Source organism: Carcharodon carcharias, chromosome 12, assembly GCF_017639515.1.
Source record: "Carcharodon carcharias isolate sCarCar2 chromosome 12, sCarCar2.pri, whole genome shotgun sequence".
Lineage (NCBI taxonomy): Eukaryota > Metazoa > Chordata > Chondrichthyes > Lamniformes > Lamnidae > Carcharodon > Carcharodon carcharias.
Window position 1 is genome coordinate 66,812,976 of NC_054478.1, and position 22,064 is coordinate 66,835,039.

General features: G+C 42.6%; 1 protein-coding gene across 1 annotated transcript in view; it reads right to left on the reverse strand.

The window, feature by feature from the left end:
- Positions 1 to 22,064, reverse strand: part of upp2 (uridine phosphorylase 2) — a 60,732-nt gene that overhangs the window by 13,519 nt on the left and 25,149 nt on the right. Inside the window, exons 2-5 of the mRNA XM_041201097.1 lie at positions 11,709 to 11,799; positions 11,413 to 11,530; positions 7,891 to 8,049; positions 866 to 980 (exon numbers count right to left, since the gene is read on the reverse strand). Of these exons, the coding sequence (XP_041057031.1) occupies positions 866 to 980; positions 7,891 to 8,049; positions 11,413 to 11,530; positions 11,709 to 11,770 (454 nt within the window). The 5' untranslated portion in view covers positions 11,771 to 11,799. The remainder of the gene's footprint in view (positions 1 to 865; positions 981 to 7,890; positions 8,050 to 11,412; positions 11,531 to 11,708; positions 11,800 to 22,064) is intronic.

The window sequence follows — 22,064 nt, forward strand, 5'->3', positions numbered from 1 at the left end:
GGCATGTCATGAGGTATGTAGAAGGATAGTTTACCATGGTCACAAGAACATAGAATGTGATTTGTGACTTTGATAGCTACCATTTCAATGCTCTGGCAAGGATGGAAACCTGAATGGAGGAGTTCAAAAGTGGAGTGGCTGGGAAGATCGATACAGATTTGAAGGCAACATGTTCAAGGACATTGGAGAAGAAAGGGAAGGTGGAGATGGGACAGTAGCTTACAAAGATAGATGTATCAAGGATGAGTTTTCTGAGGGGGTGGGTGATGATGGTCAATTTTAAGCATCCCAGATAAAATCCAAAGATTTGTCCTTATAGTCCTTATTAGTATATACTAATAAAGGAGATATCAAGGTGATTATTGTAGTTTCTTGGACCATTGAAACCTGCTGCATCTAGCAGAGGCCCTGAAGGTAACTTCTGTGTGAGGTAAGCTGGAGCGTGGCCATGGGGCCCTACAAAGTTAGACTTGGCTTCTGCAACCCTGTGCTTTCTCCACCCCCATGCCCAAACTTTCCATTTGCAGAACCATGGTAAATTTCTCTCCCCATGACTTACTTGAGTGCTGCTGATGGTCTCCGGGCTTCTCAATCTGTAGGTCCTATACTTGGAATCATAAACACATCATCCTAGATGTCAGAGGGCTTTGCTTCTACCTCCCTAATAACACCCACCTCTACACTTGCTTCAGCTCAATGAAACCTTCGTCCCTGTTCACTCCCAGACTAGATCATTCCGATGCTCTTCTGGTGGCACTCCACCCTCCCTGTTCTGTAAACTTTAATTTATCTAAACCTCTTGCACCTGATTTTCGAGGTAAGAGGAATGGGAGAGGGCTTGACCAATAAATCATTTTCGACCTACCTATACCACCTGATGTCCCCAGACGTATGATAGTGACATCACAACACTTGGCATGGTGAAGTAACTTGATGAGTTCATGAAGCATGATTGATATAGATGGCACACCCATTCCATGCTGCAAATAGAAATTAGATTTGAATCAGTATTCTGTTTTGGCCTCACCATCTGTCTGAAGAAGATAGAGGGACAAGGAAGTAGAGAGCAAACCTTATTACCTGTTATGATTTTTGGTAACATTATTATGCCAGTATTTATTACTGAAACTGCCAGTGTCAACATTTTATAATGAAATTTCCCCATGTAAACAATTGTTTGTCATGGCGCTGAACCAAACACGTCACTCAGAATGCTTTTTGAAGAACATTTTGCCTATCACCAGTAACTGAAATTTCTAATCTTCAAAATAAAGCTTTAAACAAAATGGAAAATATAAAAAAATATAACTATAAGGCTAAGTGATTAAAATTAATCGAAATCCATCTCTTTCAAGTTTGTTTTATATATATATATTAAAAATGACAGCTTTAATTCAAAGCCTGTTAAATTGTACCATTGAACTAAGTTACTGTGCAAATGGAACATCTATTCTAAAACCCTGCTGCGTGCTATTAGTTGCATTACAAATCCTAAAGATTTTAATAAAAGGAAATAATTTAATTTAAATCTTAACTTTTACATTGAGTAAGATGTATAACCCGAATACCATGGGATTGAAAAATCTCAGGAATATGATCGGTGAATAAACAACGTAGTAAAACTTCTGAAATACCTGCCCCATGTCTATGTTTTAATTTTCTACAACAAGCAATTTTCTACCAATCCTATGATGCCCTTCCCCTCATACACCAGTCTCCCAGATCCCAGAACTGTTCCAATTCTCCCCAATTCTAGATTTTCTTTTCTCAATACCAATGGTCCAAAACTCTGGGACCTCCCTCCAAGTGCTCTCAAAAAGTACTGTGAGATGCAGGATAATCCACTGCTGCCAAATGCGATTCATGTACAAGGACACTCAGTTCCCTCTGTACTGCAGAATTCTGCAGTTTCCATTTAGATAATATTCTACTTTTCTATTCTTCCTGCCAAAGTGGACAACTCCATAATTTTTTACATTATACTCAATCTGCCAAATAGTTGCCCACTCACTTAAGCTATCTATATCCCTTTGCAGACATTTTGTATCATTTTCACAACTTGCTTTCTTGCCTATCTTTGTATCATCAGGAAATCTGGCTACAATACAGTCTGTCCCTTCATCCAAGTCATTAATATAGATCGTAAATAGTTGAGGTCCCAGCACAAAGCCCTGTGGCACTCCACTAGTTACAGTTTGCCATCCTGAAAATGATCCATTATCCTGACTTTCTGTTACCTGTTAGTTAGCTAGTCCTCAATCCATGCTACTATATCACCCCAACACCATGGGTTTTTATCTTTTGGCACCTTGTCGAACGCCTTTTGGAAAACCAAATTGGTACTCTTTTATCAGCCCTGCTTGTTACATCTTCAAAAAACTCTAAAATATTTGTCAAACATGACTTCCCTTTCACAAAACCATGTTGACGCTGCCTGATATTATTATGATTTTCTAAATGGCCTGCTACTACCTCTTTAACAATGGATTCTAGTATTTTCCCAATGATAACTGGCCTACAGTTTCCTACTTTCTATCTCTTCCTTTCTTGAATAGAGGTGTTACATTTGCAGTTTTCCAATTTGCTGGAACTTTTCCAGAATCTAGGAAATTTTGTAAGATCACAGCCAGTGCATTCATTATCTCCCTAGTCACTTCCTTTAAGACTGTAGAATGCAGTCAGCCTTAAGTTCCATTAGTTTTCCCATTACTTTTTTCTCTCGTGATATTTTTAAGTTCTTCCCTCCATTTTACCATTGATTTTCTACCGTTCTTGGGATGCTTTTTGTATCCTCTACTGTGAAAACTTTTTCAAAGACTTTGCCATTTCCTCATTTTCCATTATTAATTTCCCAGTCTCACCCTCTAAGGGACCAATGCTCGCTTTAGCTACTCTTTTTCTTTCTATATATTTTGTGAAGATGGATTTTTAGAAAAAATACTTTTGCCCAGAAGGAAATGATAGTACAGACCAGTACCCTTATTTCCCAGTTTTACTGGTGTTCCATGATAAAGTATACAAGACCAGCTAGGACCAGTATTCTTACTTCCCAGTTTTTAGTTTTTTTTTCATTTTGGGTGGGAATATGGTGGTATTCTGTAAAGAAGGGTGTGTGTGTGTGTGTCTCTGTGTATGTGTAAACTGGGGTAAGGTTAGTAAAGACAGCTTGCCTGTGGGAGCAGTGAGATGAAAGGTAAAGGTGCTAAATGCATGCATTTGTAATGAGGGGCTATAGTGTATGTACAAGTAAATAGGTTGGATTTGAAATTTGTATTACAAGTAGGAACTTGGACTTTTCAGCTGTTAAGTTTCAAAGGGAGTTTAGAAGTGACAAAGGACTTCTACAACTTACAAAGGTTTCATAGGTAAACAAGGGAAGGTTATTAAATTTTATTTTACCTGAAAGTGGAGGCAATAGGAAAACATGAAAGTTTTTTATATTTTGGGAAAATTGAGTTCAAACAGGTGCTTTGAACAATGGAGTTTACGATCATAGTGGAAAAGGACATTTAATGAAAGATATTTAGCCGAGTTGTGTTGGCTGTGTGGGGGAGATGTCCTGAGACCAGCTCTGTGCTAAGAAAAGTTGTGAATTTGAAGCAGCCACTCAGTTTCAAGCCAGAAAAGTCTATGTTTTCAGAGGGTAGTGTGTTCCTGAACTTTTTGTTTTTTTTCAAAGCAGAGTGGAAGACACTGAGAAGTCATATGGGCCTGAATCTTCTGGTTGGTGTGTGGGGGCGGGCCCCGCTTGCCAATGCATAAAGTGACATGCAGTGACATCAGCCGTGTGTCCCGACGTCACTGCACATCATTCTGATCCTCAGTTTGGCGGGCGCGCAGTGGAGTCGGCTGCACCCGCCGAACTCAAAGCCCTATTAAGGCCATTAATTAACTAATTTAACTGATTCTCAGGGCTGCCTGTCCAACCTTAAGGCTGATGGGTAGGCGAAGAGCCCAGGGCCTTCGCATTTTTCATGGGACCTCATCCACGGGCGGGATGGGGTTTCATGAAGTGTTTATAAATTAAATAAAAATTTTTATTAAAATTCATTGACATGCCCCAGCTCAGGGGACATTTCTGAATATTTTTTTCTATTTTTTTTTGAAGTTTTAATAATGAAAATAATCTCCCTGAGGCAGTTCTGTGCCTCAGGGAGATTTCTGCACTCTTTTGCACAAATGCGCAAAAAAGCACAGGCCCGACTCTCCCTCCACCCTCCGCCCGTACAGAGCGCTCAGTGCTTCCGGATGCGTGTCATGCTGGGTGGGCCCCTTAATTGGCCCGCCCACGTAAAATGGCGGCGTGCAGCCGATCGTGGGTAGTGATTGGCTGGGCGCCTGCACAACGAGGAGAAAATTCTCCCCATGGTATACTTTATTAAAGCAGCAGCAGGTTTTGCCTTCGGTAATATCACTGGATTTTTATGGTTAAAAATCTATAAGGGGGCTGTTGCCAAGTAGTTTACTTGTGTGTTTTGACCAAGTAGGTTTTTTGTGGGACTGTTTTGTAAGGCTGTTTAATTGTGTAATTTTAATCTTGTGTGCTTAATTTGTTTTTCTTTTTGTTAATAATTCTTTTAATTTTAAAATCCTACAAGTGTTACTGTGATTCTATGGCCTGAATCTTCGTCTTGGTGAACGGGGGCAGTGCCCGGTAGTCGAGATGTAAAATGACGTGCGGTGACATTGGGCGGACATCCTAACGTCACCGTGTGTCATTTTGAGTTTCAGTTTGGTGGGTGCGCAGCCGAATTGGCTACGCGCCTGCCAAACTGTCAAAGGCCTATTAGGGCCATTTAAATATTAATTAAACAAATAAACTGAGCTGCCCGTCCAACTTTAAGGCTGGCGGGCAGGCGAAGAGCCCAGGCGGCCTTTGCATTTTTCATGGAACCTCATCCACGGGCGGGATGGGGTTCATGAAGTGTTTATAAATGGAATAAAAATTTTTATTAAAATTCATTGACATGTCCCAGCTCATATGACATGCGATCCTGGAAGCGAGTTCCTAATTGGATGACTTCCAGTAAGTTCAACCAGAAGGACCTCTATCCCAGCATCTAGGTTCCTGAGTCAGAAATTACTCTGCTGGTCATGTAAAAACTAAGGCAGCAAAATTCTGCCCAACTTCTCCTTTGTCTTGATACCCATTTTGTGTATGCTACTATGACTGAATTTGCAAGATTTTTTTAAATATTAAAGGCATGATATAAATGTGAGTTGCTGACTTCCACAAGTTCACCCTGCACTCAGGTGAAGGACCGCACTAACTCAGGATCTTACACTATGATTAACCAGCCCCTCTCACAGCAATGACTTACATGTATCACCCTAAAATGCCTTCCTCTGCTATATCAATCTCATATGGCAGAATCTTCTGGTGGTGACGAGGGTGTCAGTGGTGGGGCCGAAAGTGCAGGGCACTTCCATTTGTAGGTGGGATGGCTGGAGATGTGTGATCATCGGTGATCAGCAAGTTAGGCAGTTGTGTGCGAGGAGTGCAGCGAATCAAGCAGCAGAGGTGGACTGAAGTCTACGCCTCCATCATTACCTCTTGGGGTCAGAGGTATGGGTGCCATATTTAAAGAGCTCCCAGACAGGCATGCATCCTTTACAAGCCAGGTGCATCATTCTCATTCTCTGAGGAGCTTTTGGAGACTGCGCCTGCTGCCACTCCCCTCCTCCTGCCACCTGGATTCCTGGAGCTGCTGCCACCCACCTCGCAGCTGCACCCCCCTCCCCACCACAACCCTGCAGCCCACCTTCTCCATCTGTCATCTGGATTCCTGGAGCTGCTCATGCCCCAAAGAAAAGTGGCAAATATCGAAGCACAGGCAAAGATTAGCTTCATGGTTCAGTGATGCTTCCCTGCAGTTTCTCCTCCAGGCTGTTTAGGACCAACAGGAGGGATGGCAGCAGGAGGCCTTTCCTCCTGTCCTGAGCTTTTTTGACCAATGGAAAGCCTGATACTTAGCATCAACCACCCCCTGTCTCCACCACCCCACTGTAGTCAACTCTATTCTCAAGGTTCACTGCAGAAAACTCTTCTTGTTGATGCATCCATGGCTGTGGACACTCACATAATGACTCTGGAACTGGAAGCCATCACTTTGCACCCTCCCTCAATCACCTTTGACCTTGTCTCCATCACCCTCAGCCTTTGCTCCATGACACTTGCCCCGCCTCCGGTGACATTCAACCACCCCCATCACCCTTGACCAGCTATCCATGACCCTTGAGCTTACCTCGGCACAGTGAAACTGCTCCCCCGTTACTCTCTACTGCAATCCATCATCCTTGACCCTCTCTTTATTATTCCTGACATTACCTCTGTTACTCTCGACTCTCAGAACTTCGCCATTTACATTCCCTGCATAACCCTTACTACTCCCACAATCTTGTTTGACCTACTTTTGACACTGAACATCCCTGCTTCCTCCCTCCCTTCCTCATGAGATCTTATAGACTTGCCACCTCCCTTCCTCGAACAACCATGCCCTATCCCCCTCTGACTGCCTCCACCCAATCTTAATCATCAATGCCTCCCCTCCAGTAGTTGAACAAAGCTCCTCATAAAAGAAAAAGCAGCTCCAGCTCACTCCAAATCCACCAGGAAGACAACCTCGCCTGCTGCACACCACGTTTAAGCAGTCATGAATCTGAAGGCTTATGTTTCTTGCTCACTAATTACTTAATTGGAAAGTCACATTTAATTCTGGCAAGGTTGCCTTTTAATGAGCAAGCATGACATGCAAATGCATTAAAAGAAGTTTCTGATGCTTGTTGCTGGGAAGCTCTGTCTGCCGTCAATTCTCCACTAACTTAATTCTGTAGTTTCATCCTGCTGTTGGGAAGCTGACTTTTGGCTTCTGGCACAATTAAGTGCCCCCGCCTGCTTTGTTTCCTGCTCTTGGGAGCATCACAAGTTTCCACATCTCTTACTTAACTTTTCCCCTACCACTTGACACATCCTCTTCAATGGCTCACCTCATCCAGAATTCACTCAATCTTCACAATGTCCACAAAGCTTGGTCACTGTATGAGGTACCCCCATCATTAACCCACTCACCTTCGGTTACTGACACTGTACTCTACACTACCCTAGCACCGTTTTGAAGCAATACACAGCCACTACCTTCCACACCCTTCCCTATCTTCTCAATCCTAAAGGAGTGATACTCAACCAATCTTAACGTTTAGTCTCTTTTCCTTCAGATTAACCATGGCAAAGGGCAGCATAGGAGAAGGAAAATGATGATAAGGACTACATCACCAGGAGTTGTAACTGCAGGACATTGCCATCTTGAAAAAACACAAAAAAAGTGCCAATATCACATGTGCTCTTGTAAAGACTTAACTGCATGTTAGCAATGGGATGGGAGATGGGGAATCTGAAAAGCTGTTAATGGTCTAACCCTGTGAAAAACATCCTGAAGCAAGTGATGGTTTCTGTAGGCAGAATGGTTAAAAAAAATCTTTTTAGAATAATTTCCTACCTGCAGAAATGTGAATTTAAAGATCCCTCGTCTCTTTTTTTCAAGAGTTCCTCAAGCCTGTCTTAAACAGGTGACCATGACAACTGTTGCACCTCACTGAGCTGTGCCTAATTTAGGTATTATTTTATCCTGGGCCCAGCCCCAGAATATACGGATTTACTTCATATCTGGCTTTTACTTTGATACATTCAAATAAGACCATCAGTAACTTGGTGAACAGATTGTGCGAGGCTCAGCCGCACGAGGAAACTTGGGAGAATCTCCTTTATTTTGGAAGTTGGGCAGGAAAGGCTGAATTTCCTCACAAAACATAAATGGTTAATGCTGTTCCAGCAGGGTGTGTGCACCCAAATGACAAGGAAATTTACCCACACAATCTCCTCTGTATACTTACACTTATGGACAACACAGGGCCAATTTTGTACATGCTGTATCTGTCAGTTCCTGCACAAATATCCAATATGTCACTGTCACTTCCATTTAGTCCAAGTTCCATATGCATGAACTGTGCAAAAGCTTTCATCCGGTTTGCACTGCCTCCCACACAAACAAACTGAAAAATACAGGACTAAATTTCAGATTTTAAATTAAGTCAGATATGCAATATTATGCTTTAGCTCCATTTAAATTTCCTTAGCATTTCACCTTTAGACTCTGCATTACTTCCAAATATTTCCTCTTTAGATGGGTGCTTGGTTGGCCAGTTTTCACATACTTCATGCACCCATTGCCAATGCCACTATAAACAGGTTAGATTTGCCATTAATGGCTGCCAGAGGTAAAAAATACAGGTTGAGGAATATGTCCCCGAGTGAATTACGCTTAGCTTTTCACAACATTCCACATGCATACACGTTTGATTAAAGCCCACCCATGAGTTCCTGCGGTGACCTCTTGCCCTGCATTTCTAGGCTTTTTTTTATGATGACAGGTACCAGAGGGTTGCCACTGATGTGTAACTGCATGCCAGTATGAATCACACCTTTGAACTGAGGAGTAAAGGGAGATATTGATTGATTTCTTAATTGCTGCTGTGCCAAAGTCAGACAAGCTAATCATTCTTGGTGACTTCAATGCAAGAGTTGATGCAGATCACCAAGCATAGGAAGGCGTTAGCAGTTGTAACTGCGATAGCCTCCTCTTGCTGAAGCTGTGTGCTGAACATGAGCTCTTAATCACCAACACAGGTTTCAGCTTCCCTAATCACAACAATGTGTCTTGGATGTACCCCTGTTCTATGCAATGCAATTGAATTGAATATGGGTGGAATTTTCCACTCTTGTTGGTGGCGGGCATGTTTGGTGACATGAGCAGACAATTTGGCAAGAAAGCCAAAAATCCAAGGTCCAGAAGCATCTCAATGTCTCAAGGCTCAAACAGGCAGAGATGAAGGATTGTCTCAGAATAATTCCAGAGTCACCTGTGTAGAGCGAAAATAGACACACTGCATCGAGGATGACTGGGTGACCTTCAGGGATACAGTGTACTCCACTGCTCCAGAGGCCCTTGGCCCTATCTTTTGTAAGCATCAAGATTAAATTCACAAAAACAATGAGGTGATCTGGAAAGTACTAGAGGAGAAGCATTGCCTCCACAAGGTTTGCCTCAATGTGAAGTCATCACTATTGTGATGAAACGTGATACTTACTTTTAAATTGGCAGTCAGAACTCCGGGCCTTTGGAGCATGCGCTGGTCGGGAAGTGGCCGCACATGCACAGTTAATGGTTTTTTTTTGTCTTCAGGCCAGGAACCGGCCCTCTGCACATACGGAGAAGGAAAGGAAGAAATAAAATGAAATGGTGTGAAAAGCAGGTCAGGTGACCTGGAACCAGAGGGCCATTGCAGAGAAGGTGTCCCAGGGAGCAGGACACAGGGAAGGGGACAGGGAGAAGGTCTGAAACAAAGAAGAAGACCCCAAACCAGGGAGCGGGGCAGAAACAGATCCCAGAAGACAGTCCCAGGTAAAGGACAAGGACAGAGGTCAGAAACAGATCCTGGTAAGTAAAGTTGAGAGAAAGGAGCAGAGCAATGGGCTCCAAATTGAAGAGAGAGAGAGCGGTGGGGAGCAGACTTGAAGCTAAGTGGGCTTGAGAGAAGCCCTGAAGATCTGAGAGATCAGCCGAAGGTTGGTGACACCATGCTGTGGGTCATTGGGGAAAATATACCTTTTTGGAGCAGTAGTGTTCTGCTTGACACAGCCAAATATCTGAAACTGTGTTTGGAAAGTGAAGCTTGAGTGTACGCAGAAATCCAGAGGAAAGGAATCTCAGAAGGCAAGATTGAAACCCTAGAGGTGGATCTCTGTTGAAGCTGTCTGAGTGGGAGTGATGTTTGGAGAGAATTCTAAGGCAAGATCTTTAAAAATGGAGATTGGAAACCCTCATGAGAAAGACAAATTTTCAGTGAAACTGGTTGGCTCACAGTATAACAAACATTTGGGTAGGTTGTTGAGAAATCCATAGAATCTGCTTTGGTCACATCTATCATTTACATTGGAATATGACGTGTCTGACCACAGTTCGTCAGTTGGTTCACGTGTACTGCATACTTACCCTGAGTAATAGACAGATACAGTAATTTGTTTTATCTTTCTGAATTTGTATTTATCTGTAAAGATACAGCTGGGGTGAAAAAATCGTAAATATATGAATCATTTTCTTGAGTTTTTATGGAGATCTTTTCAACCTTTTTGTCTCATGTAATATAATTTATTTTACTTGTTACTACACACACAAAACTTGGACGGTATACCAGTGTCATGCCAAGAAGCTCAACCACTTTCGCTTTTGAAAATTTTGAGCTGCCTTTGAAAATTTCTGAAGATCAGATGGCAGAACAAAATACCAGGCACTGAGGTGCTCACCTGAGCTGGCAGGTCAAGCATCAACATCATACTGAGACAGTCACAACTGGAGTTGGGCTGGTCATGTAGCCAGAATGCTTGCCACTCGCTTACCAACAGTGCATCTTTGATGGAGAGTTTGAATCTGTGGTGTGCACTCATGGTGGTCAAAAGGAAACTTTGAAGGTTTCACTTAGGAGTTTTGATATTGACATCAATTCCTGAGAGAAGCTCATCCAGATCGCTGCATCTTGTGCACTAAATAAAAATGGTGCTGCCTCCTTCGAAAGCAAGCACATATCAGAGGCAGAGAAAAAAGTGCAAGGAGGGGAAATCCCCAGCCAGAAACACATCCAAAACTCTATCATCTGAGATATCCTGTCCTATTTGTAGCCGAATATTCCGGACACAAAGTGACCTTGGTAGTCACCTATGTACCCATCGAAACTCTACCAAATATTTCAGATGATGAACGTGTTCATCTTCACCTCTAAGGATGAACAAGGAAAGGGAGAAATCTGGGTCAAAGGGGTTGGTATTAGTTTGAATAGGTTAAAAATTTTAAAGGCACGTGTTTCTCACGTGTTGGTGCAGACTCGATGGGCTGAAGGGCCTCTTCTGCACTGTGTGATTCTGTGATTCTGTGAACCTTGAACTGAGAGAAATAAACTGCATTAACAGAAAGTAAACGTTGAGCCTGTTTTGACAATCTAAATTGTTATTAACTTAACCAAGTAATACCTGAAAGGGGTGAAGTTCTGATATTTCATTTATATATGTACTTTTTCAGTTCTTTCAAAAATTGAGCAATGCAGTAAAGCCTGGTTGAGATACAGGAGTAATGTAGTCATGGAAATCACTGCAATATTATAAATTCTTGCCAATTGGATTGTGGCTCTCAATTACCATCTGCTGTTTGTCTAATTCACATAATTTTGGTTGCTCAATTTAATTAATTTAACCACTACTATTATCGTTGATTTCCTTCTCCAACAGAAAAAAAATGTTAAAAGGTGATTTTTTACTGCTTTCTGCTGTTATTCTAATCTGCCCCAACCCAAATAACTGCCTACCTTCACATCTCCAAACATTGCTTGAAGATTATGCGTTTTTGTTCCAAGATCAAAATGATACAGAAAGTCTTCAGGCATCGAGGCCAAGTGAGGGTTCTTTGCTCGGACTATGCCATTTCTGGAATAATTGAAAAAGCTTTTCATTTCAGTTTTCTTCAATTCTAGTATTTCATATTGATTAAACAGTACTTTGTTAGAAAAACAATTTTATGTCCTCTTTTAGCTCATCATAGACAGAGAGAATTTTTTTTACTGAATCTTTGTGCTGAGTTCTGAGAAAAACAGAAAGTACTCACTCTCTGCAGTCTCTTTGTTCATCTACAATTCCTTCAGGATTATTGGTTAAAGTTGGCGCCATGCTGATCGCTTTCTATATCTATTAATAATCTGCAGAAATTCAAATAAACAGTTATAAAAATAATAAGTTAAAGTAAATTATTTCTAACTGGAAAAATTAAAAATTAAGTAAATATTTATAATAATGACTAGCTACCAGATAGAAACATAAAATACTTGTTCACTTACAGTTAAATATAAAGTTTTAAAATATCCTGGAAAGTACAGAAAACTGTGAATTTGGACTTGGAAGTTCTTCTTTAGTCCGCAGGTTATCCTACTGTACTCCCTTATGAATAACGTGGTATTGACAATTCCATTTTATGTGCATTGAATTTTGGTTTGATATGCAGTGGGCATAGCGGTGTTGTTATTCTTCCTATTGGTCACTTATGTGTGTTTGATCTGCCCTGGTACACAGTGACACATCAATATCAAGGAAGTCAAAATAAACATACAGCTCAACAGGTTGTTGACACAAATGTTCCTGACGTAACTATCATTAGTTGACAGCAGGCTTTTTATTTTGCAATACCATGAAAATATGGCTGACTAATAGGCCTTTGGTCCTTTAGTATATCAGATATATTAAATGTAGTAAAGGGTGATTTTAGGTGGAGCTGGAACGTCACGCAGAGACATAATTGGGGGATTGCCTCAGAGATCAGTGCTAAACCGTTACACTGTACATATGTGACTTAAAAGGGAGAACAATAACCAATCTCTGGTCCAACCCTGACTTTGTCATCAAACCTGCTGACAAGGGTGGTGCTGTTGTTGTCCGGCGCACTGACCTCTACCTCGCAGATGCTAAGCGTCAACTCGGAGACACTTCCTCCTACCTCTCCCTGGACCATGACCCTACCACTGAACATCAAGCCAGTTTCCAGGATTGTCACTGACCTCATCTCCTCTGGAGATCTTCCCTCCACAGCTTCCAACCTCACAGTCTCCCAACCTTGGACAGCCCGCTTCTGCATCCTACCCAAAATCCACAAACAGGACTGTCCCGGCAGACCGATCGTGTCAGCCTGTTCCTGCCCCACGGAACTCATTTCTTGCTATCTTGAATGCATTCTCTCTCCCCTTGTCCAGTCTCTTCCCACCTACATCTGCGATTCCTCTCACGCCCTACATCATATCAACAATTTCCAGTCCCCTGGCCCCAACCATCACCTCTTCACCATGGACATCCAATCCCTCTACGCCACTATCCCCCACCGGTATGGTCTGAGGGCTCTCTGCTTCTTCCTTGAACAGAGGCGCGAACAATCCTCATCCACCACTACTCTCCCCCATCTGGCTGAACCTGTTCTCTCACTGAACAATTTCTCCTTAAACTCGTCTCACTTGCTCCAAATAAAAGGTGTGGCTATGGGTACCCGCATTGGCCCAGTTATGCCTGTCTTTTTATGAGGTATGTGGAACATTCCTTGTTCCAGTCCTACTCAGGTCCCCTCCCTCTTTCTCCGGTACATCGTTGACTGCTTCGATGCTGCTTCATGCTCTCCTCTGGATCTGGAAATATTTATTAATTTTGCTTCCAATTTCCACCCCTCCATCATTTTCACATGGTCCATCACTGACACTTCCCTTCCCTTCCTTGACCTTTCTGTCTCAATTTCTGGTGACAGGCGGTCCACCAATATCCATTACAAGCCTACCAACTCCCACAGCTACCTCACACCCCGCTTCTGTAAGGACTCCATCCCATTCTCTCAGTTCCTTCGCCTCTGTCGCATCTGTTCTGATGATGCCACTTTCAAAAACAGTTCCTTTGACATGTCTTCCTTCTTCCTTAACCGAGATTTTCCACCCATGGTGGTTGACAGGGCCCTCAACCGTGTCTGGCCCATCTCCCGCACATCCGCCCTCACACCTGCCTCTCCCTCCCAGAACCATGATGGGGTCCCCCTTGTCCTTACTTATCACCCCACCAGCCTCTGCATTCAAAGGATTATCCTCCGCCATTTCCACCAACTCCAACATGATGCCACCACCAAACACATCTACACATCTTCCCTTCACCACCTCCCCCCCCACCCCTGGCAGCATTCCACAGGGATTGTTCCCTCCGGGACACCCTGGTCCACTCTTCTATCACCCCCACACCTCAACCCCCTCCCACGGCACTTTCCCATGCAACCGCAGAAGGTGCAACGCCTGCCCCTTTATTTCCCCTCTCCTCACCATCCAAGGGCCCAAACACTCCTTTCAAGTGAAGCAGCATTTCACTTGCACTTCCCTCAATTTAGTCTACTGCATTCACTGCTCCCAATGTGGTCTCCTCTACATTGGAGAGACGAAACACAGACTGGGTGACTGCTTTGTGGAACATCTTTGGTCTGTCCGCAAGCACGACCCAGACCTCCCTGTCGCTTGCCATTTTAACATTCCACTCTGCTCTCATGCCCACATGTCTGTCCTTGGCCTGCTGCAATGTTCCAGTGAAGCTCAACGCAAACTGGAGAAACAGCATCTCATCTTCTGATTGGGCATTTTACAGCCTTCTGGACTTAACATTGAGTTCAACAACTTCAGATCATGAAATCTCTCCTCCATCTCCACCCCCTTTCCGATCCCCTTTTTCCAATAATTTATAATTTTAAAATTTTTTAAATATATATTTTTCCTTTCCCACCTATTTCCATTATTTTTAAATGTATTTCCATTCATTGTTTTATCTCTACCTTTCAGCCCATTTCAATCCCTTTCCCCCTACCCCCACCCCCACTAAGGCCATCTGTCACTTGCTCATCCTGCTTTCTACTCTTAATGTCATCATTAGCACATTCCATAGCTAGTATCACCACCATCAACACCCCTTTGTCCTTTTGTCTATGACATCTTTGGCAATCGCTTCTTTGCCTCCACCTATCACTGGCCCTCTATCCAGCTCAACCTGTCCCACCCCCTCAACCAGCTTATATTTCACCTCATTTCTATATTTAATTCTGATGAAGAGTCATATGGACTCCAAACATTAACTGTATTCCTCTCCACAGATGCTGTCAGACCTGCTGAGTTTTTCCAGGTATTTTTGTTTTTGTTTAAAGTAATACAAAACTGGGCAGACTTGCAAAAACAGAAACAAACTGATGAAATACAGAAAGTCCTGAATTGATTGGGAAACTGGACAGAGGGGTAAACGGCAGAAACCATTTAATTTGGACAAATGCATAAGCCATGCAGTTGGGAAAAGATAATAAACACTGGCAAGCTAAACTAAGGGGCATTAACCTGCCCTACAGGACATGACACAGAGAGGGTCTTTAGTCACTAAGTGGATAGATTATGGAAGTCATTGGCGCATTGCACAGCACCAGTAAATAAAGCAAATAGGTGCACAAATCTTCCGATCAGAGTCGGAACCGCTGTGCCCAATGCTGCTCAGGTAGAAAACTGCGTGCTTACCTAGATACATTTAAAAGGAAAATCTCAGCAGGTCTGACAGCATCTGTGGAGAAGAATACAGTTGACGTTTCGAGTTCGTATGAGTTCTGATGAAGGGTCATATGGACTCGAAACATCAACTGTGTTCCTCTCCGCAGATGCTGTCAGATCTGCTGAGTTTTTCGAGGTATTTTTGTTTTTGTTCTAGATTTTCAGCATCCGCAGTATTTTGCTTTTATTTATGTTTAAAAGGCTCTGACTTCTGGTGCAGCAGCCAAAAGAACTCCGTCGGTGGAGGAATTCACGCAGAGAGCAGCGGAGAAAATCAATTCAGAAGACAACTTTTTTTACCGCACTAGCTGTTGGAAGGTGAGTTTAAATGTACAATGAATGTTAGTGCCTGGGTGATGATTGGTTGTTTGTGAATGCATGAATGGGTGAGTGGTTGAATGAGTGAATGGATAGGGTTGTAGGTTAGGTAGGGTGGGTGGGTTAAGTGGGTAAGTGGGTAGGGTGGCAGGTGAGTAAGGTGGCAGGTGGGTAAGGTGGTAGGGTGATAGGTGCGAAGGGTGGTAGGTGGGTAGGTTGGAATGTGGGTAGTGTGGTAGGGTAGCAGGTGGGTAGGGTGATAGGTGAGTAGGGTGGCGAGTTGGCAGGTGAGTAGGGTGTCAGGAAGGTAGGGTGGAAGGTGAGTGAGATAGTGAGGTGGGTGAGTGTAGTAGCTGGGTTGGATGGTAGTTAGGTCGGTTTGGGAGGGGTTGTTAGCTCAGGGGCTAGTTAGAACGGGGCTAGTTAGAGCAGGTTGGTGGGGGTAGCTGGATGGTGGTGGCTAGTCAGTTGGGGTCAGGAGAGTAGTCACGGCATGTCCGGTTGAAGGTGAGTCGAGGGGTAGCTGGGAGATCGGGGTGGGGGTGGGATTGTAATTGGGTGTTGAAGGTGGAGTCTGTGGGGCCAGTGTGAGTGGGAAGGTGGCGGGTTTGTTCCATAGTTACCCAGGAGTTAGGCTAGGATTTATCTGTCTAACATTTCCTGAGTAGCTATCCATTAAGTAAGTTGGAACTCTGCAAAGTCTTTGACCCTAAATCAGAGTTGGAGACTATTTCGGAGAGTCCCAGGGAGCAGGGGAATTGCCCTTTGGAAGTTCAAAATTCCTGGGCAATTCCCATGGAGTCAGAGTGTTGGGTTTTCCACAGGGTTCCTGATGCGCATCTAGTTCATACATCCAGTCTCCAACAATCTAGAGACCAAAAAATCTGGGCCAGGATCTTAAACTGTCGAGCCACAGGAATTGTTTTTTGGTTAGAGCACATAACATAACTTAGGAAATGATTCTGGGTTTGTACAGTGTACTTCCCTGGCACCACTGGAACATTATGTATAATATATATATATATAATTATAATTCTTGTCATGGTGTTATGGGAAAGGCATAGAATTAAACAATACAGGATAAGGCCATTTGGCCCAACTTGCCTGTGTCAGCACTTTGATGGAGCTATCCAATTAGTCATATTCCCCTGTTCATTCTCCATAGCCCTGCACAATATTTATTTTCATGTATATCAAGGCATTGGAGGACAACTAAATTGTTAAGTGACATTTCAATTATGAGATATGTCTACAGAATTTTACACTGGAAAAGAGAAGGATCAGGTACCAATGGATACTTTCTTCTTTGTGAGTTCTCTGACCCAAGGCAGGTTCGACCCACAGTGCCACAACCTTCACCATAGGTATGGAAAAGAGGCAGATCCCAAATCCACCAGAATTAAACCCCATGCTGTTGGCAGCAATCTAATCCACACCAGCTGTCTAGCCAACTGGCCCCGTCAGGGAGCTCAAGTTTCTGTGGCAACATATACTTTTACATGTATGTTGTAGCCTGGGACTATGGATAGTGATGATAAAATTGCCAACTTCTTTCTATCACATGATTGATCAGGAATCCCTGCCACTCTCATCACCTGCTATTGGTGTATGTTGGAAGGATTTACAAGTTTAAACTTAACCTGTTTGGCTACATTATGAATTCCTTGGCCATCAAGTCCTGGAGTGGGACTTGAACCCAGAGCTTCAGGTTGAGAGGCAGGGATGCTACCCACTGCACTGCAAGACCTCCTCCAATGGATATACATGTGGTAAATAGTTGGTATGTTGATGATACACATTCTGCAACAAAAGGGTATAGCCCCAAACCTTTTGAAAGAGACTGAAATCTGTTCAGATTTAGCTATTTTATGCAGAGATGGTGAATGTATGAAATTAACTGCCAAGGGAAATATTGAGGGCTGACCGTAACAGCAGATTCAAGAGAGTTGGATATATACCTAGAGAATAATTTGATGGAGGAATATGTGAGGTTTTATGGGATATATGCTACCTCAAAGACATTGAAGCCAGCTAGATTTTGCTGTACTAATAATGGTGAGGATTTCAGGGTTAAAATGACAGTAATACCTGGTGCACATTGGCAGTTAAACACAGAAATCTGCGGGTTGCTATCAGTGATACTTTTCCACAGGCTGAGCTGTAGCCATCTTCACTGATGGAATTTGTTCAGAAATCACCTTAATGGAGTGAACTGTAATTACTAGTATCATGCCGAATATGAATGAAAATGTTAGGGATATTGTAATCAGGAAGAACTGAGTTTTTAAAAAATGTAATAAGTGCTAATTATTGATGAATAGCCTCTCTAGCCCCGAAAAATTAATTTTACATGTATCAAGTCTCGTTCCCTCGCAAGAAAAATAATGTTGCAGATTTAAAACAATAACTTTTATTTTAGTTTTTCTTTTTTTCCCCCTTTTATGTTTGTACCCCATTCCCATGTATATGTTCCAACCTTTAGTTTGCTTCCTGTCAAATGGTTTAAATGTAATTTATATTTCTAATTTTTTACTTCCTGTTTTGCAGTCTGTGTACCTCAGTGAGGATTCCTCAATCTGATTGGTTGAATAGCTTCTCTGGTGTTTGTTCTGCTCAAAGAAGCCATTGTTCCCCTGTAGAGGATACAGCCTGAATTAGATCCTGGATTAATATAGTTCTCTGTTGACAAGCCTGTAAAAACACTTTGGGTAGCTGTAAGCAATGTGAACTGCAAAAAACCATTCCTTCATTACTCACAGCAAAACCTGGACCAATATCTTTTCTGGGCTGCACTTTCCTATAATCCTATGTAAGGATCTATGACCTTGGAGTACGATTCTAGTAGATGAATCTTCTGCATTTCCTTTCACTGTTGTTCTAATAAAGACAATAGCCCACTTATTTTAAATTGGTTATATCTACTATAAAATAATAAGAATTTCAAAAGAATAAGTTAAGCATACATTTGATGGTATCCCATGCTATATAGCTTCAGGGCCTGTCTTTAGAAGCCTCACCCACCTGGCTATTGTAAATGTATAAACACTGGCAGTAAGGTTGGAATTTTATCGAAAAATGAGTAGTCCCACCGCCAGGATAGAAAGCGGGTCCTGCCCACCCTCTCCCCCCCCACCCCCACCCCCCCCATATCTGCAGGCAGGCACCAGGATTCTTGGTGGCATTTTACTGATGGTGGTCAATTCAGAAGTTACCTCCAGGACTGCCATCCAATTGAGGATCCAAAACAAAAACAGAATTACCTGGAAAAACTCAGCAGGTCTGGCAGCATCGGCGGAGAAGAAAAGAGTTGACATTTCGAGTCCTCATGACCCTTCGACAGAACTTGAGGTTGAGGGACAACGTCCCTACAACCACACCAACCCCCTCCACTTCTCTCTCTCTTCCCCACCCCCCCCCCCACACCTTAAACCAGCTTATATTTCAACTCCTTCTTGGACTCGAACAGGTAATTCTGTTTTTGTTTTGGATTTCCAGCATCCGCAGTTTTTTTGTTTTTATCCAATTGAGGATGATGGTCTGTGTCTTTGCAGATGTTAGCCCCATCACAGGGTTGGCGGTTAGCAGCTACAATGATAGAGGTGGCCACTACTGAGCTGCAGGAAGAAAGAGAGGGTATCCATATTGAGTTGCCCTTGACAGAAAGATAAGCTTTGTTTTTTAACCATGCTGGGGCCAGGCAGGCAGATCCTGGTATTCAGGGAGTTGTGCACCTTCCAGTAGTGACACAAATAGCCACAGGGAAGGCCATTGCCATCAGGAAGGCCTCTTCATGAGCCCCAGAGCAGCTATAAAGATGGGCCCCCTGGGAACCTGCTGGGAGACTGCCAGAGTTTACCTAGCATCTCCCCATGTGGCAGAAGTGCCTCCCATGCTGGCAAACAGCCAATGGGGCAGGAAATGGGTCACACTATTGTGCAGCAAAGGTAAATTGCTGAGCACAGTGGATGCTTAATTTTTTTAAATTACGTTGTACATCATTACTTTTATGCTGAATGTTTTTCATTCTACATCTCCTGAAGTTGCAAAGTCATGAGAGATATGGTTCAATGAGCATGGGTTGCTGCCTGGATCTGATCAAATGGACATTTGTTTACACAAGCTTTGAGGGTGAATAAATGACCATCCAATCATGTAGATTGTGAAATCTAACCCTTATATTCTCTTCATCTGAATACACTTGCAGCAATCCCAAATGGAAAGCCTGGTTGGCTTTCTTATTATACTGCAAGGGTTATGAGGTTACTTATAGCATCTTTACTGCTGCCTCTGCTGAGACAGGTTAACTCAGAGCAGATGAAGAATTGAACCTGGACTCTTCTGTGTGGATATCTTTTGAAGGAACAACAACAGTAACAATAATACAAATATTCATTGTCAACAGATGAGCATTGCTGCACCCTATATTCCAATAATACTATATTGTGTGCATTGCTGGATTGATATGAAACTGAATAAACACAGAAATGTGCTTACTGAATGCATATATGAGTGTCTGTAGTGATGCATTGATGTATAATTTACACAATTAATGTCGCTAGGGGAAATATTAAAAAATAAGTGCTGTTGTCACCTTTACAAACAGTCCTCTGGTAGAAAGAGGCTGCAAGTTAGATTACAACATCTGGCATTTCTTTGTCATGGTTTGAGGGAGAAAGCACAACCTTCTTATAATTAGTCCATAGGAAAAATACAGATTCGTCCCCTGTGATTTGTAAGTCTTGTGGAATCTGTGGTCAGGTGTTGTCAGCACATTCCTGCTGCCCTCACCTAGCTTCCTAGCACCTGCAGACGGATATATATCGGTTGAGTGAGTGGGCAAAACTATGGCAGATGGAGTATAATGTGGGAAAATGTGAAGTTGTTCATTTTGGCAGGAAGAATAAAAAGCAGAGTATTATTTAAACGACGGCTACAGAATTCTGAGCTGCAGAAGGATCCAGGTGTTCTCGTGCATGAGTCACAAAAAGTCAGTATGTAGGTACAGCAAATAATTAAGAAGGCTGGTGGAATGTTATCCTTTATTACGAAAGGAATTGAACATAAAAATAAGTATGTTATGTTTCAGTTATACAGGGCATTGATAAGACCACATTTTGAATATTGTGTGCAGTTTTGGTCTCCTTATTTAAGGAAGGATGTAAATGTGTTGGAGGCAGTTCAGAGGAGGCTTTCTAGAATGATACCTGGAATGAAGGGGTTGTCTTATGATAAAAGGTTAGGCAGGCTATGCTTGTTTCCGCTGGAATTTAGAAGAGTGAGGGGTGACTTGATTGAAGCATATAAGATCCTGAACGGTGTTGACAAGGTGGGCGTGGAAAGGATGTTTCCTCTTGTGGGTGAGGCCAGAACTAGGGGGCACTGTTTTAAAATTAGGGGTTGCCCCTTTAGAACAGAGATGAGGAGAATTTTTTTCTCTTAGAGGGTTGTGCGACTTTGGAACTTCTTGCTTCAGAAGGTGGTGGAAGTGGGGTTCATTAAGTACTTTTAAGGCCGAGAAAAATAGATTTTTGGCAGGCAAGGGAATCAAAGGTTATCGGAGGCATGTGGAATTCGAAACACAAACAGATCAACCATAATCTTAACAAATGGCAGAGCAGGCTCAAGGGGCCGAATGGCCTACTTCTCCTATTTCATATGCTCGTATGTTCCTTTCTTTCTCAATGTCCTCTTCATCTTTCTCCTCAAAGCATAGGTACAATGGAATCCGCAGAGGAAAATCTATGATTTCACTAGGCAGAGCTCCATTTAATCTCTCAAAATGCTTAGTTACTGCATTTCCTAAGAGATGGGTGTGATTCATAGTTAAAACAGTATTGCACAATTGCACATCTGCATGCCTATGACTTTCCTGCCCTCTTGAAGCAGAACAAACAAGCAATATTACAGCCTGCAAATTCAAAAGGATCTTTACAAGCTCGATCAGTGAGTAGAGAAATAGCAGATGCAATTTAATACAGGGAAATAAAAGGTTATGAGATTTGGCAGAGGGTAGGTTGATGTGAATTATGTACTAAATGGGAAGGTACCTGAAGTATTGGCACAGAAAAGAAATCTTGAAATTTTAATGGGCAGGTCACTAAAACCAATAGTGTGATGATCCCAGGCTGATAAAAAGTGTTGGGATGCATAAGAACATATAAATCCACAGAAATAACTTTAAAATAGTATTTGGCTCTTGTGATACCCCATCTGAAATACTGGACAGGATCTTCTGTATTTTAAATATTTTAGGCATTGGGGCCATTTCCATGTCTTGAAATAGCAGAGGTCAGAGGTGGGCTGACGGAGAATCTTCTTGGGGGTGGACAATTAAGAAGCCACTTTGGCATTTGCTGTTTAATTAAGGATGGTCAGCCAATTTCTGAGGTGATAGGGCCCACAGATGGCAGCCCTACATGGTGAAGTTGGTGCTGCTGTGGCAGGCTGTAGAGAGAGGGCACCTCAAAACAAAGGAGCCCTTGATAGTCTGCCTAAGATTTGAAAATACAGAAGACCCTTACTGTCATCAGTGCAAAGGGAAAGCCCCGCCACAG